Source organism: Balaenoptera physalus (genome assembly GCF_965194825.1).
Source record: "Balaenoptera physalus genome assembly, chromosome: 1".
Taxonomy (NCBI): domain Eukaryota; kingdom Metazoa; phylum Chordata; class Mammalia; order Artiodactyla; family Balaenopteridae; genus Balaenoptera; species Balaenoptera physalus.
This window is the reverse complement of record NC_138882.1, coordinates 81,774,652-81,791,009: the sequence shown is the minus strand read 5'-3', so window position 1 is coordinate 81,791,009 and position 16,358 is coordinate 81,774,652. Positions and strand designations below refer to the sequence as shown.

General features: G+C 42.4%; 1 protein-coding gene across 3 annotated transcripts in view; it reads right to left on the bottom strand.

Annotated features, from left to right (window-relative positions):
* The window catches only part of LOC309642503 (CD48 antigen-like), a 39,566-nt gene extending 27,976 nt beyond the window's left edge, over positions 1-11,590 (bottom strand). The window contains exon 1 of one of the 3 annotated variants that reach the window (XM_082424122.1): positions 3,767-11,590. In XM_082424122.1, coding sequence (XP_082280248.1) covers positions 3,767-3,833 — 67 coding nt within the window. In that variant the 5' untranslated portion in view covers positions 3,834-11,590. The remainder of the gene's footprint in view (positions 1-3,766) is intronic. The other 2 variants (XM_082424120.1, XM_082424121.1) reach the window with 2 other exon arrangements.
* Between the last annotated feature and the right edge of the window lie 4,768 nt (positions 11,591-16,358).

Genomic DNA, 16,358 nt, shown 5'->3' with positions numbered 1-16,358 from the left:
GCAAAATAGTTTTTTGTTTAACTTCCTTTGTATGTGTGGTTATTTCCTGCTTTTAATTTCTTCTTTTGGGTATTTAGATTTTCAAGGGACGGTTTTGAAAGATTGGAGACACTAGATCATGCTTGTGTGCTGGTGGCAGTGATTCAAGTATTTTACTCTCTTTCAGACAAAACACTCTAGAGTAAGAGGCAGTTTGTGATCACAAAGCAATGTTTGGTTTTTTGAACAGGGAATTAAATTATTAAAGAGAAAGCAACTGGTCAGAGTTCAGGAAAAGGTAGGAATGAGGGAATTTCCAAAGACGGACAATTTAATGAAGAGAGCTGCAGGAGCTCCATACAGCTGTGAAGTTTACATCTGTGTGTTGTTGCAAGCTTCCTGACTCCTGGGTTTTGGGTTGTTTTTTTTTTTTTTCTGGCTTGTTCTCTCTCTCTTTCATTTTTAAAGAAATTTATTAAGCTATTTCTCTTGGGCTACAGAAAAGATTCTTTACTATGAACAGGGAGATAAAGTTAACAATTTACAAGAAAACTGAGAAAAATCGCTAGAGAGAAACTGGTGCCACAATTTTTACAAGATCCCAGTTCCTGATTTCCACTTCTCTTCCTAGTGCACTTCTGGAACCCATTAGAACATACAGAAAAGGGACCAAATCCAAATATGACTGAAAGGCTGGGTAAGAGCAGTGTAAATAAGGTCATTTCCATTTCTCCTATATCAACACATCCTGTGTGCCCTGCCTTGAGGACACATGCAAATATATGTCCATAAAATTTTTCCCTTGCAAATTTTTAAGGAACTGAAATTAAATATGATGATATGATACCATATCCTTTAAACGTCTTAAAATTATTATTTTAAATAAAGGACAAAAGCTCACTAGTTCAATCAACTTCAATTCTTAATAAAAATGAGTTAATCGTGAACCCAGCACTGCCTGAATCTGCTTTAATCCAAGATGCACTTAGAGGAAAGAGTTCTTGCTTTGTCACTGTTTAAGGAATGAAAAGAACATTGTGGCTAGAGCCACTGGCACCCATCCAGCTCCCTGCCCTCCCCTGTCATGTGGGACTCCATGCAGCCTGGTTATGACTGCTCTCGATCTGCTTATAATTCGGCATGGCTGATGCCTGCTTGGGCAAGGCAGGAACAGCTATATCTTCTATGGGGGACTTCCGGCCCTCAGTGGTTGCTAGGCAACTACAAGTGCACAAACAGAGAACAGATGGGCAGATAGCTTCCTGTGTACCCCTCACCACCCTGTCACCTACACAGCTCTCTGTTGACAAGTGCTCTAATGGCAGAACAGTAGAAGTGCTCTGGGAGCACAGAGGAGCCAGCCTAGATGTAACTACATCTCAAGAAAACCCCCAGCAGATCTCCCTGAATTGCTCCCAGTGGACTCTATGATCCTAACCAGGAAATGATAGCACTGTTGAGTAGAAAAAGGAAAAGGAATTCAGATGGGGGAAGGCACTAAGGGAGCAGCTGTTTCCTTACTGAGAAATGTAAATGGGATAATTTTCCTAGAGGCTGGGGTACGAAGGGAGGGTCAGAAGTAGCGAGAGAAGAGTGATTTCTTTTAAATAGCAGAGGTTCCCCTATCCCTTAATTAAGAGGTCAGAGTTCTGTGTGTGTGTGGGGGGGGAGGGTTAGGACAGTGAGGGCAGTGCAGCCTGTGTCCACCTCTCTGCAGTCTAAGGAACAACAAGGTCCTGGAGCTGTTAGATGCCTAGTAATGCTTCTTAGTTCTGAGACCTCAGGCAAGTTAATTAGCCTCTGTGAACCTTAGTTTCCTCAAATGCAAAACGAAGGTAGTGTCATCTACTTAATGGGGCTCATGTATAAAGCCAGATTTCCGAGATATGTCACAGTGCCTGGTGTTTAGCAGGGGGTCTTCCATTGTGTTGACACTTCCTGCCTCATTAGGAAACCCCACAGGAAGCATGTATTGTGTGAGGCTGAAATGAGATAATATATGTAATATTCCTAGTATGGTAGAAATCCTATATGGTAGATGCTCAACACATATTTATTCTTGTCTTTCCTTCTAACCAAGTCCTTTTCATCTTCTCACTCACCCAGACAGCTCTGCCTACCTATAGCGGTCATTGTCACCACCTTCGTGTTGTAACTTGCCCATTGTAATTTACCCTCTTGTTTGGTTCCAATTTCTTCATTATTATAAGTAAACCAAAAAGAATGTCTTTGTGCATAAGATTCTTCTGCATGAAGGTTTTTTTCTTTGGGGTAAATCCCAGAAGTGAAATTACCAAGGAAAAGGTATGAACATTTTAAATGTTTAAATGTTTCTGACACATAAGATGGACTACAGAGAAGCTTTATACTTATTGAAAAAGCTGACCATAATATATGAGAGCGCCTGTCACACTGTTCCGTTGTCATCAGAGTAGTCTCATTAAAGAAAAACACCTGTGTTAATTTGATAGGCAAAATATGATATCCAGTCTTCTTAATTTGCATTTGTTTGATTACCTGTGAAGACCATTCTCTTTCATGCTTATTTATCTTATCTATTTTTTCTTTATGCTTCATCTATTCATACTCTCTGCTCACTCATCAACAATGGTGGTAGTATTTCTCTTATTGATTGGTAAGGGGAAACTGACTTTTTAAAAATGTTCTCACAATATTCACCATGTGTAGGAGGTGGAGGTGGATGGGAGTTTAGTAGAGTGTGCAGTCTCCGTGTTGCTGCAATCCCCTTGATTCCCGGAGGAAAACCTTTTCTCTTTTATAAACTGTTGGATCATGATAAAACTGTCAATTATAAAACAAGGAAACAATACTTTTTTGTGTCTTTTACAGTGTCTATTTGCAAATCTTTCACCAAGATAGAAAAGTACCACATTACGTACATGAGTACTCTGTGTCCCTATGTCAGACATTGCTCTGACATAGGGATGCATGTGCTCTGTTTCATTTAATCTCCCAAATGACACCTCAAGTTAGGTGTTATTCTATCCATTTTACACGTGAGGAAGTTGAAGCTCAGAAAGGTAAAGCCACTTGTCCCAGGGTATATACGTTTGTCCAAGATTTTATGGCCAATATGTGGCAGGACCAGAATCTGTGACCCAGTGGGTCTGACTGCAGAGCTCAGCCCTTCTTTGCAAAGGCAGGGGGGCAGCTCACAAGTCACACACAAGGCAGCACCTGCAGCGTTACCCCCGCCCCCCCAGGAAGAGTTGGAAACAACCGTAACCACACGTAAAGGTCACCGGCAGATGAGAGGCTGGGGTCCCACTTCCCCTGCCTCCCCACCTCTGCGAATGGTGCCACGGCTCAGCTGTCCCTGAAAGATGGGGCAATGGCAAGCTGGGCCGGCCCCTCACCCCACGTGCCCTCCCCAGCCTGGGAGGAGAGGAAGGAAGCAGGCTGGGGGATGGGTAGGGGCTGGAGAGAAGCGCCTCAGATTGTGGAGGTTTCTCTGCCAAACAGGAAGCTGGAAAATGAGACACTGCTCTAACCATTTCAGCAGCGGCAGCCCAGTAAAGCTGGGCAAATATCTGTCTTCTGAGGTAAAGGTTTGACGGTGATTTTCCCATCCTGAGGAACTTGCAGTCATCTCGGAAAGGCCCTAGTCCCTCTTTCCTCCCCCCTCAACCCTCTAAGAAGCTGGAGGAACAGGATGTTGATACCATGCAAGCCCCAGCTGCCCAGCTGTCTCCCTCACACTTGTCTCCTCAGCCTCCTACCACAGCTGCGTCGTTCCAGGAGCAGCCCCCACCGTCCTGTTACTCACCGAGAACGAGGCTGATTTGGAGCATCAGGGTCTGGGTGGGGAACCAGCGGCTGCATAAGCAGTCCATGACTGCCTGGTGACTGCGTTAGACCTGGGCTCCTCCTCTGCCCCGCTCCCCGCCCCTCCCGGCGCCCACTGTCCTCTCAAATCCTCTCAGCACAGCTAGAGCCTCTCCTTGCCTGATGAGTCAAAGGACAAAGTTTTAAAAGCAAGAGGTTTTTTTTTTCTGATGAGAATAATCCATGTCATAATTTATGTAAGAATGTAATAATAATCCATATAAAATTTGGAAAACAGAGAAAATTGTACAGAAGAATAAAAAATCACTTATCACACCTCACAAATCTAACCGTCATAAACATTTTCCAGGTTATTGAGATATTATTGACACATAACGTATGTAAGTTTAAAGTGCACGACATGATGATTTGATACACGTGTGTATTGCAAAATGATTACCACAATGGAGATAGTTAACATCTCCCTGCCCTCACACAGTGACTCTGTGTGTGTGTGATAGTAACATTCAGGATCTATTCTCTTGACAAGTTTCAAGTATGTAATACAGTATTATTAATTATAGTCACCCTGCTGTGTAATAGATCCCCAGAATTGATTCATCCTATCACCCAAAGTTTGTACTTTTTGACCAACGTCTCCCCAACTCCCAGCCCTGGAAATGACCATTCTACTCTCTATTTCTATGAGTTCAGCTTTTTCAGATCCTATGTATAAGTGAGATGATGCAGTACTTGCCTTTCTCTGCCTGACTTATTTCCCCTAATGTGTGGCCCTCACGGTCCATCCATGTCGTCACAAAAGGCAAAACTTCCTTCTTTTTATGGCAGAATATTTTCTTTATCCATTTATCCACTGATGGACACTTAGGTGTTTCCATGTCTTGACTGAAATGAACATGGAGTGGGGTGGGGTGCGGAGTCAGATATGTCTTTGAGATCCTGATTTCACTTCCTTCAGAGGTATATCCAGAAGTGGAATTGCTGGATCATATAGTAGTTCTATTTTAAATATTTTGAGGAACCGCTATACTGGTTTCCATAGCGGCTGTACCAATTTACATCCTCACTAGCAGCGGACAAGGGTTTCCTTTCCCCCACGGCCTCACCAATACTTGTCTCTTGTCTTTTTGACAACAGCCATTCTAACAGGTGTGAGATGATATCTCATTGTAATTTTGATTACATTACCCTGATGATTAAGGATGTTGAACATCTTTCATGTACCTGTTGGCCATTTGTATGTCTTCTTTAGAAAATGTCTATTCAGTTCCTCTGCCCATTTTTTAATTGATCATCAGTAGTCTTGTATAGTTCCTCTGGGTATGTTTTTCTGTGCATTTTAAAATAAAATGAAAAAAAGGTTAACTTTTAAGATAAAGTAGTGGTCTTCAAAGTGTGCTACATGAGTATAAGTGTGCTACTGAATTATAAGAAGAATGTCTATATATTTTTTTAAGATAAGAAAAAAAGTCCCACTCATAACATGTAATAAAATTTCCCTGGCACCCTGTCTTGGTCTGTTTGTCAGTCGCGTGTGAATAAGTTACCCCAAGAGAAAGCGTGAAGTCCCAAGGCCAAGGTTGAGAGTGGCACTCTCATTTGTTGGGTCAGTTTCAGATGATCGCTCTCTAGACGGCATGGGCATCACTGAATTAACCAGCACAGAGTGGTCAAGTTGTTTAAAAAGTTCTCCTGACATTTGTGGACTGGAGAGAACACATGTAAGGCAAAGAACAAGAAAAAGACAGAGCTGACCCTCTCCTACACCTGATTAAGTTCTTTGTCAGCACATTTATGAGGCAAAACTGATGACCCAGTTAACCTGGACAAGAAACTCACCCAAAATTCAAAGTTGTTTAGGTCACCATGATTAGATCTCTCTTACTAGCTGCCTAGTGTATTTCTAACAGACACAAATGTTTGTTGTCACATTGCTTTAAAATAGAAGAATAATGTAAATAGTCTAAATGTCCCTAGCTTTAATTTTTGAATTAAAAATTCGAACTCACAAAAAATCAAGAATACCCCATGAAATATGGATTTGCCTCTGCTACTGTTAATGATAAACCTTACTCTAAATGCATATTGAGCCTTGAGGTGTTAGCTAATGTTGTATGAACCATCATGAACAGCCAGTATTAAAATACTGTTTATTTCATGGATATGGATATCTCATATTTTTATAGATTTTAATTTTTGGTGTCTGATTTTAAAAATGCAGTTCACAATTAAGAAATATACATGTGGTGGGATTGCCTGCTTAAAAGCTTTTAACTTATTTTTCACAACCCTGCCGTAAAATTTGTAGTAGACCACGATATAGACTCTATTTCTTTTTCTTTTTTTTGGCTACACCGTGTGGCACGCAGAACTTCCCTGCCCAGGTATTGAACTGTGCTCCCTGCATGGAAGCACAGAGTCTTAACCACTGGACCACCAGGGAAGTCCCTAGACTCTAGTTCTTTACCTTCTCTACTTTCTAATGATTTTGATGATAAACATCCTGTTTTCAATTTTGCTAGTGGTTTTCTATAAATGAATAAAAATGAGTTTGAACCTATTTTTCCTCTTATCATCAATGATATGCATAGAATGCTATTTCCTTTCCCATGTTCAATGAAAATTGAGTATGTTTCCTCTCTTTCTCCCAATTCTTAGTTTTTTTGATATAACTTGGGGTTTTATATACAGTTTATATAGCTGTTGAATCTTGTTTACTTTATGTCTTCTTTTCCACAAATTTAAAAATATTTGCATTACAAGTTTGGTTCTCTAGCGGCTCGAGAGGAACGTACTGAAGTGCAGCCAAGCTCAAGTTGCTTTAAGAATAAAAGAGGTTCAATGTCAGTATTCTCATATACTGAGACTGGAATTCGATCTAGAAAACCAGGAAAGTGGAAGCGAGGGGCATTTCTACTGCTTACATTATTCCCTCTATTTTAAAGCAGTGCTACAGCAAACTTCTGTCTGTTAGAAGTACATTTGACTGCTAGCGAGAGAGATCTAATCATGGTGAATAGTAATGGTAAATAAATTGTGGGTTTGTTTTTCTCCTGTGTTCAGGAAAAATCTGTAGGAAGCAGTGCAGAGCAGCAATGGTAATTCTATGAAGCATCAAATTCCCAGGCTTCTTATATTATTCTATTCCTTGGTGTGTGGCTTCCATCCTTAAGGTCACAGAATGTCTGCTGGAACCCTAACCATCATGTCCAAGTTCCAGACACTAGAAAGAAGAAAAGAGGAGAAAGCTGAGAAGGTTTTTCCTCAAGTCCCATCCAATTACTTCTGCTTACATTTCATTGCCTTTCTCTGTCTTACAAAGGAGTCTGTGAAGTGTCAGTTTTTAGTTAGGCACATCACTACCAACAAATATATAGTTAGAAAGGATAGCGAATAGGTAGGCAACTAGCTGTTTCATCCAGAACACCCTTAAACATGATTCTTTGAGCACTTATATGGCTTTGCTCCTGTTAAGATTTTTCCTTAGAAGTAGAATGTTGAGATCAAAATGCATTGTGCATTTACAGTACTGATATACTGTCAAATTTCTTCCCCAAAAGGCTGTGCATGTTTACATTCCCACAAACAGTGTATGAGAGTTCCCATTTTCCCATAGCCTTGCCAATACTGGCTATTATTATCTTGATTGTCAATTTGATATATGAAAAATGGTATCTTGTTTCACTTTTTATTTCCCTGATAACTGGTGAATTTGAGCACCTTTTTACAAGTTAACTTATTGGCTTTTACAAATAGGGGTTTGTCCACAGAAAATATTCTTCCATCCATGCCATCTTTCACCCCCTCCTCCTAACTACCCAAAACAAGACTAGGCTTATAAAGAGTGTTCAGAACTAGGGATGTGTAGAAAGTTAATTGAGCCAGTACAGATAAGTTCTGCGACATGGCATCTGAAGGAGAAATTGAGTTTTCTTTCTGGACACAGTAAAATTCTAACGAGGAAGAAAAGGCCAAGGGAGATGTTTGCTAATCAGAGTCATGAGGTCTGGGTGAGGAGAGAGACAGAGAAGTGGTTGATTAGGATGTTCTGGGAAGCTGTTGATTCAATTCCCGTACTTGGCTCATAATGAGGGTCTCTGTCTGGAGTTGCTCACGTGGTGGGAGGAGTGGCAATGTCTGAGAAGAGGAAGAATATCAGCTCAGTCCCTACCAAAGGCTTGGATGACTCACGGTGTTACAGACCCATCCAGCCTGAATAGGGAGACACTTTTGATCTCCTTTTGATCTTCCACCCAGCATAGAAACCCCACATGCACCACTGATTAATGACACCCTTGTCACTGAATAACCCAATGATACAGAGTTCATCTGGTCCAGCATCCCTTGGAATGAACATTTACATAACTCAGATGTCAACTTGATTAAACGTGGTCTGAGATTCACTTTTATACCCTTGAACTATCAAAAGCCCTCCTTGCTCTTCAGTAATATTTGACCTCTACATCCTCATAGCCTCCTCCCAGGGCCTTCTCCATTACTAAATCCCTCCTGATGTTTCAGATCTGCCCTATTTGCATTCCGCTGAAACTATCCACTTGAGCTAGTCATCTTATTGGCCTAATAACTTCACTGAACATCTGGAGGTTGTCATACAGGGAACTACACTCTTGTTGGCACTTCCCTCACTGTCTGTCTCCTTTCAAAGTCAGGTTCTCCCGACAAGTGACTCTTCCCTCAGAGGGGTTCCAGCCTCTTCACTCCAATTGCTTGTCTCAAGTCTTCCTCATGCTGCTTTCCTCAACCCCTGGAATTTTGGTGAATAAAATTTTCTCCATCTCATTACATTTTTTCAGAAAAAATATTCATAGATCCTTGCAAATTTTCTCCTACAAGTTGTGAAGGAGAAAACAAATCACAACATTTACTTGTGAGACTGAGCTCTTCCATCCTGTGTAATGTCACACTCCTTACTTTTTATAATGGTTGTGGAAGAACTCTTCTGTGGGTACTTTTAATGATTTGGAACTTTATGGTCCTTTATGGATCTGGCCCTTTCCTTGGGTACATGAGATCATCAAATCTGGCTTTCTCTATCCAACCCAGGCACAGGTCCCACTGCATCATTAGGATGTTTTAGGGGGTTCATACTGGCAAATATGCAACTGTTGTTTGATCAAATCTGACAGCATTCAGGTTTAGAGATGATCTGCCACATATCCTGCCTGTTCAGAGTCAGGGACCAGCCTGGTATCTACTCACTGGAAGAGAGCATCTTTTGGTGGATGCCCTCCTTTTAACAAGAGGAGCAGAATACTTTATCTACCAAGGTGTTTCAGCTGTAGATCTAAAACTACACATCACTCTGATTCCCTTCATTTCTTGATCTTAATTTCTGGACTCCCAGGGCAGGGGGTGCTTCTGGTGCAGTCTGCAACAAAATACCACCTCCTGCCTTAGCTGAAAAAAGTGGGTAGGATTTTCTGCCTCCCAGGATCCAGGCAGTGCTTCCATTTACCTGAATCTGCACCACATACACTAGGGCTGCTAGGTACTTAGGGCAGGTGGTCATACGTATGATAGTTCCTTGCCACCATCCCACACACATGAAAATTAATTAGTGGACACTATATATGACAATGCTTCTTACACATTTGGTCTGAGGTCTCTTCTGTGGCTAGAGGTGGGAGCCTCTTTATTCCCTTACCCAGAAGGTTGCTTTGTAGAAATCTAACTTTAGGGACTCAAGATACTTTCCACTGGTCTCCGGATCCCCTAAAGCTGAACCGATGTCTCCCATCCAACCCAGTCTTTTGGTATATTTGACAATATTGACACTATCTCTTCTTCCTCCTCAAATTGCTTCACCCAGAACAATAATTTGGAGGCCCATCTGGTGAAGTCCAGGCCTCGTCTGTAAGATTTCATTATAGGTTCTCCGGCAATGCCATGGTGTAGCAATCAATGCCCTCTTCACTTGTGTTGTCTCAATGAATAAATCTCTCTAACCTCAACACATGTGTAGAGGCCTCTTCTTCCTTTTGAGGGATGTGTGGTCAGAAACCTAACATGCAAGTCTCTCTGACTGTCGGCATTACCAAACACCTGTGAAAATCCTGTCAGGTATTGATTTCACGGAGAAAGAGACATTTGCAGCTTTAAACCCAGATATGGTATATAATACTAGATATTGCAAACTTTCTCTAATCTCTGTCAGTTCTCTGCCTCCAAAGCCACACTGTGGCATGCCTTCAGTCATAGGCACTGCACTTCTTGCTAATGTTTCTTATTTCTGGTAACAGCCTACCTGATGGCCGTTCCCTTACCTGCAAGAGTCAGTCTTCAGGAAACTCTGTTCCATCAACTGAAACAGGTAGGAAGCCCATGTTAGCCCAGTGTTGGCCACAGACCTCCTTTCTCTTCCAGGAAAGTTTCTAGTTTCTTAAGGAACTGTGGTTCCATTGGGTTAACATTAACTTCCAGCTTCCAGCTTCCAGCTTCCAGAGTAATTTGTTAGAATTTACTCATTCATTTATGCTCACAGGACAATATTGCAAGGTGGGAGAATCAAACATATCTTATTTAACATTAACCATATGTAGACATATGCTGTGTGCATGTTCATTTGTCCTCTTGTGCCAGGTTCCACAAATGTTAGAGATGGTCTTGGCAGCAGGAATAGGTGCATTGGGACTGTAAGGGAACTGCTTATGCAATGTAATTTTGTCTTCAGGTCCTGCTTGAGCCTACTCTTGTATATAACTTCCACTTGATAATGAAATGCTAGTGGACATGCCTGATTGTATGATTACATGGATTGAAAATCCATCCATCAAGTTAGGGATGGTCAGCTCAGGTTGCATGGTCATTTGTGGTGTCCCATGGTCAGGTATTAAGACTATGAGACTCTTAATATCAAGTCTAAAGCTGTATGAGAGGAGAGTTACTTTCCAAAGAAGATGTGGTTCTGCTTAATATCAGAGGACCCTCTCTTAGCTTTCTGCTGTCATGGTCTTCCACAGGCCCCAAAAAGTAATTAGATGGCTCAAGATCACTTCATACAGTGGTCAATGGCAGAGCTGCTTACATTGTAGCTTGTACCAGCTAGAGAATCCTCTTTCTCTGGGCCCATTCAAAGGTGGTTGCCTTATGGATTACTTGGTAAATGTACTAACATAGTACACCCAGTTGTAATGCATTTGCCTCCAAATACAAAAAGGCCTAGAAAGCATGGTGTCTCTTTCCTCATGACAGGGCATTAAGGTAAAACAAATTTGCTTTTAACTTTGAGGGGATATGCTGATATTCATAAAATTAACCACACACCATGCAAACACTAATCCAGAGAAAGCTATAATGGCTTTCCAAGCAATTATATCAGAGAAAATAGACTTCAGAGCAAGGAAAATTACCAGAGATAAAGAAGGATATTACATAATGATGAAGGGTCAATTCACCAAGAAGAGATAAGAATCTTAAATATGTATGCACCTAACAACAGAGCACCAAAATAAATGAAGCAAAAACTGACAGAACTGAAAGGAGAAATAGACAAATCCACTATTACAATAAGGGACTGTTAAATTCCTCTCCCAGTAGTGGAACTGGTAGATAGAAAATCAGCAAGAATATAGAGGAAATGAACATGACTTTGAAAAAACTTGACCTAATTGATACTTACAGAGCATTCAACCCCAAAATAGCAGACTACACATTTTTAAAAATAATTTAAAAAACATTTATTTATTTAATTAATTTATTTTTGGCTGCATTGGGTCTTCGTTGCCGTGCATGGGCTTTGTCTAGTTGCGGGGAGCAGGGGCTACTCTTCATTGAGGCGCGCAGGCTACTCTATCTTGCGGCGTGCAGGCTTCTCATTGCAGTGGCTTCTCTTGTTGTGGAGCACAGGCTCTAGGCACACGGGCTTCAGTAGTTGTGGTGCATGGACTCAGTAGTTGTGGTGCAATGGGCTTAGTTACTCCGTGGCACGTGCGATCTTCCTGGACCAGGGCTCGAACCCATGTCCCCTGCATTGGCAGGTGGATTCTTAACCACTGCGCCACCAGGGAAGCTCCAGACTACACAGTTTTGTAGTGCGCATGGAAAATTTATCAAAATATATCCTATCCTGGGTCATAAAACAAATCTCAACACATTTAAAAGATTTGAAATAATATAAAGTATATTCTCTGACCATAACAGAATTAGAGTAGAATTTAATAACATAAAGATAACAGAAAAATCTCCTAACAGTTAGAAATTAAACAAAACACTTAATAATTCACAGGTCAAAGAGGAAGTCTTAAGAGAAATTAGAAAATACACAAATCAAATGAAAATGAAAATACAGATATCAACATTTGTTAGAGGAAGCTAAGGCAGTAATATAAAGGCATATATTACAGAAAAAGAAATGTTTCAAATTAATAATTTAAGATTTTACCTTATGAATCTAGTAAACCAAGAGCTAAGTAAACCTGGAGCAAGCAGAAGGAAGGAAGGAAGAAAAATAGGAGCAGTGATCTATGAAATTAAAAGATCTAATAAAGCATATGTACACACAAAAAAAATGATGTAGTTAATATCATGCGTAATGGTGGAAAACTGAATATTTCTCCCCTAATATTGGGAATAAGACAAGGATGGCCATTCTCACCACTCCTGTTCAACATTCTATTGTAAGTCCTAGTCAGTGCAATGACAAGAAAAAGAAATAAAATGGTATATACATTCGAAAGTGGGAAAAAGACCTGTCTTTATTATAGACATTATCTGTAAGTTTTTCTAAATAGAAAATCCCTGGGAATTTACACACACACACACACACACACACACACACACACACACACACACACACATACAGGTTCCTAGAGCTACTGAGCTTACCAAAGTTGCATATATAAGAGCAATAGGGAGGAAAAATTACACTTCCTAAAGCCTGATTAATAAATTTGTATACCAGGTTGTGGGAAGTGCCTTGAGGTTCTTGAAGGGGATTTTCAGAGATGGAGATTAATCTAGTCAAGCTCTACAAAATGAATTAGAGGGTGGGGCAGGGCACTAGTGCATAGAGCCCCATTAGGCTTTGTAGGTATTATCATGGCCTGTGTACTCACCTGCAGTACCTGATTCATCCCCCTTACCATTTGGTCTAAATTGAAAATATGAATCATACTTAATTCAACTTGAGGTATTTCTCCCACAGATTTTGTGTAGTGTAGTTAATAATAATAATATCACCACCTGCTATAGTTAATGCATCTCAGTGTCCCCTGGAGTGGTTCTTACCTGCTCCCTGCCTGCCACCAAGGTTGAGTTTCTAGGACCCTGTAGGGAAAGGATCTTAGCTCAGTACAGTTACTGCACAATTCCGAGAGACAGCCCTGCTCCCCTTCCCATCTGGAAGATAATGATGTTCTCAAATACTTAGAATCCTCCTTTAAATTGCAATCTGCATGTTTTTGGAGTAGCCTTTGTTATAATTCACACACAACTGCATGACTGTATACTGGTGTGTGTGTGTGTGTGTATGTGTGTGTGTGCGTGTGTGTGTGTTTCTTTTCAGAAGCTGAGGTTTTAGTAATGATAAGCTTTGCGAGTTTCCTCTGATCTCTGAGAGTCTAACTGCTACAGGTGGAGCTTGCCGGCCAAGCTGGACAAATTTAAAGGGAGTGACATATGAGACACGGTTTTGTCCTGTTTGAATTAATGATTGGGGCAAATAGGAGCCTGCTTTGTTTCTATGAGGCTAAAGATGGTAATAGGAAAAAGAAGGAGAGAGAATATGTTGTATGAGAAAAGATTACCTTACAATACTTTCCATAGGCCCAGGTAAACCAGCTGAAATTACTCTAGCCTTTCCCATGAAACAAAACACACATTTATTGCCAGATTACAGAGGTAATGATTGCTTCTGCTTTCATTTCCTGTGGGAAAAGAACAATCCATCCTCTTTCTCACCAAGTTTCATGTTATAAAAAAGGAACTTGGCACACTGCGATATAGAGTGATGAGAGAGCTCTGGAGGACATACAAGGAGCAGTCCTCTGGTCTGAAACCAGAGAGAGGGGTGAGGATGGGGGGTGGGGCGGGCACTGTTCTAGACATTCAAAAAATGAGGGGGTGGGGTAGGAAGCTGAGAAAAAGTGTGATGGCTCGGGGAATTTTTCCTTGATTTCCTTAGCAATAAGGATAAGAAACAGTTAATATTTAATTATTGTTTTCTTACCTCTGAAGGTTATACCAGTAAAATAAAATCATTGCATGTGAGGTCCTTAGCACAGGACCTGACGTATGGCAGGCACGTGATCAACTACACTAGGGAGTGGAGAGGAAGAAGTCAAGGAAAAGGCCCAAGTTTCTGGAATGGGTCATTGGCTGAGAGTGGGAACCCAGCAATAGGATGGAAGTTGAAGACAATGAATGGGGCATTGGGCATGTTGAACATGAGCCCCAGTGGAGATACCTAGTAGAGAGTTGGATGCAGGGTCTGATAGTTGGAAGCAAAGGGTGTGGGGTGGAGATATAGACTTGGGCATTAGCAGCATGTGAATGATATTCGGAGCCCACAGGGTAGCTGTCCTAGAAAGAGAATGAAAACGAGTTGAAGGGAGGCTATGACAAAACCACTGGAAGCATCCACATTTGAGGAAAGCATTAGAGATAGAGGAAGAGCCTGAGGAGGATGGCAGAGGGGAATGAGGAGACCTAGGGTGCATAATATCAAGGAAACAAAGGGAAAAGAGACTTCAGGAAGGAAGAGTCAACAGTGTCAAATGCTGGAGCAGCTCCTGGTCCCCTCATGACGCGCTAAGGAGTCAGGGTGAAGGGAGGCCGAGGACTGAGTGTCTTGGAGCAAGTGTAGTAGTGGCTGTGATGTGGGAGAGAGAGAAATAGGACAACAGTTGGAGGTCTGAGTTTAAGGGGGTGTTAAGAAGGGAGAGTACCGAGAATGATTAAGGGCTACAGGAAAGGAGGGAGCAGGTTCAGCGAAATATGCCAGAGAAAGAGAAAGTACATTAGACAGTAAAGTTCCTGAAAAGGGGGGAGAAGGAGGGGTTAAAGCAAGGTGAAAGCACCAACTGTAGACTCTAGGAGCTCAGTGTCTTTTGTGGGGACAGAAGAGAAAGTTAGAACAGATGTAAATAAATGCAGGTCAGTTAAAAGTTAAGTGACAGGAACTTGAAGGCATCGCTTTTTTTCTTTCTTTTTTTTTTTTCTTTTTGCAAAGAAACTATTTTGTTGTCTTTAAAATTTGGGGGAAATGTTATTTACAAGAGTATAAAACATTAATTGAAACTTCTGAGTTGAGGTTTTGGGGAGTGGCACCTCATCTGGCCCTTCTATTATTCAATGGAGAGATCAAGCACATATCTTTCACATCCTAAGCCAACAGAACAAAGTTTCATCCTTTGTTGCTTCAAATACATGGTTGCAGAAGGCATCGCTTTCTGACTTCTATTTTTGTTTCCTGAGAAATAGGAGGCTCTTTCATTTCCCAAGGGTGATAAGGTAGAATGGAGGTTTGGAAGGCTATGAGAAAAGTCAGCAGTGTGATGAAAAGGTGGGTTCTGGAGCTCAGTTACCTGGATTTGAATCCTGGTTCTGATATTTCCCAGCTACGCGACTTGATCACATGATTTAGTCTTTCTGTGTCTCCTCTTACTAATCTGTGAAATGAGGATAATGACGTCTAGCTCACAGAGTGTTTACGAGGATTAAACGAATTTAAAGCGTGGAGAACTGTAATAGAGCGGGCGCTCGGGAGGCCCCGAGGCACCCCGCCCCACCCCCCGCCCTCCCCACGGGGAGACCGGAGCCCCTGAGCCTGCCTGGAATCCTCGGGTGGAGCTGGGCAGTGCGCAACCGGTGGCACGTGGCCCGTTGCTGTGAGCCATTACCAGGCAACCATTATCAGCAGACCGAGAGCCAGAAGGTTAGAGCGGTGGTGAGGGGGCCCCCTCGGCTAAGGGCGGGGTGGTGGTCCTCCAGCGGAGAGTGAGGTAAGAGGCAGATGTGGCCTTCTCCCGGGGGCCCTCCAGGGACAGGAGGGCTGGCGGGTGAGCTGTGGGGCCCGGGGACAGGCTGGGGGCTGTGTCCTGCAGAGCTCACGCCCTCTCCATGGCCGCCACTGGCTGGGCCCAGGCCTTGAGGCGGCAGTGAACCTCTCCCCCATCCCCGCCTCTGCGACCCTAATGGCAATGGCAGTCTGCATGGGTCGCTGTCTTCGAGATCCGGCCCCACCGTTTGGGTGGCCTGAGGAGCCTGAGGGCCAGTTGGGTCCTTGGGTGCCTGGCTCCCTCAGTGATGACGGCTGAGCAGGGTCTGGTGACCTGGCCCTGAGGGCACCTCCAGCTGAGATCTGCCTCTTCAGCCGGGCCTGGGCACTGGCGGGAGGACCCAGACGGGGTACTGCGCCAACGCTCCCGGCCGGGTAACCGACCCCTGCAGGGACCCCCTCCTCTTAGCCAGGACCTGGACTTCAGAGGGTGAAAGTTGTGCCTTGGAACCTGCCCTTTCTTGTCAGAACAGAGAATAACATTTGTCTGGTGGAGATTTATAGGAACGTCGTGACCTGATCTCAAGAACAAAGGATCTTTTGTCAGTTGCTTCAT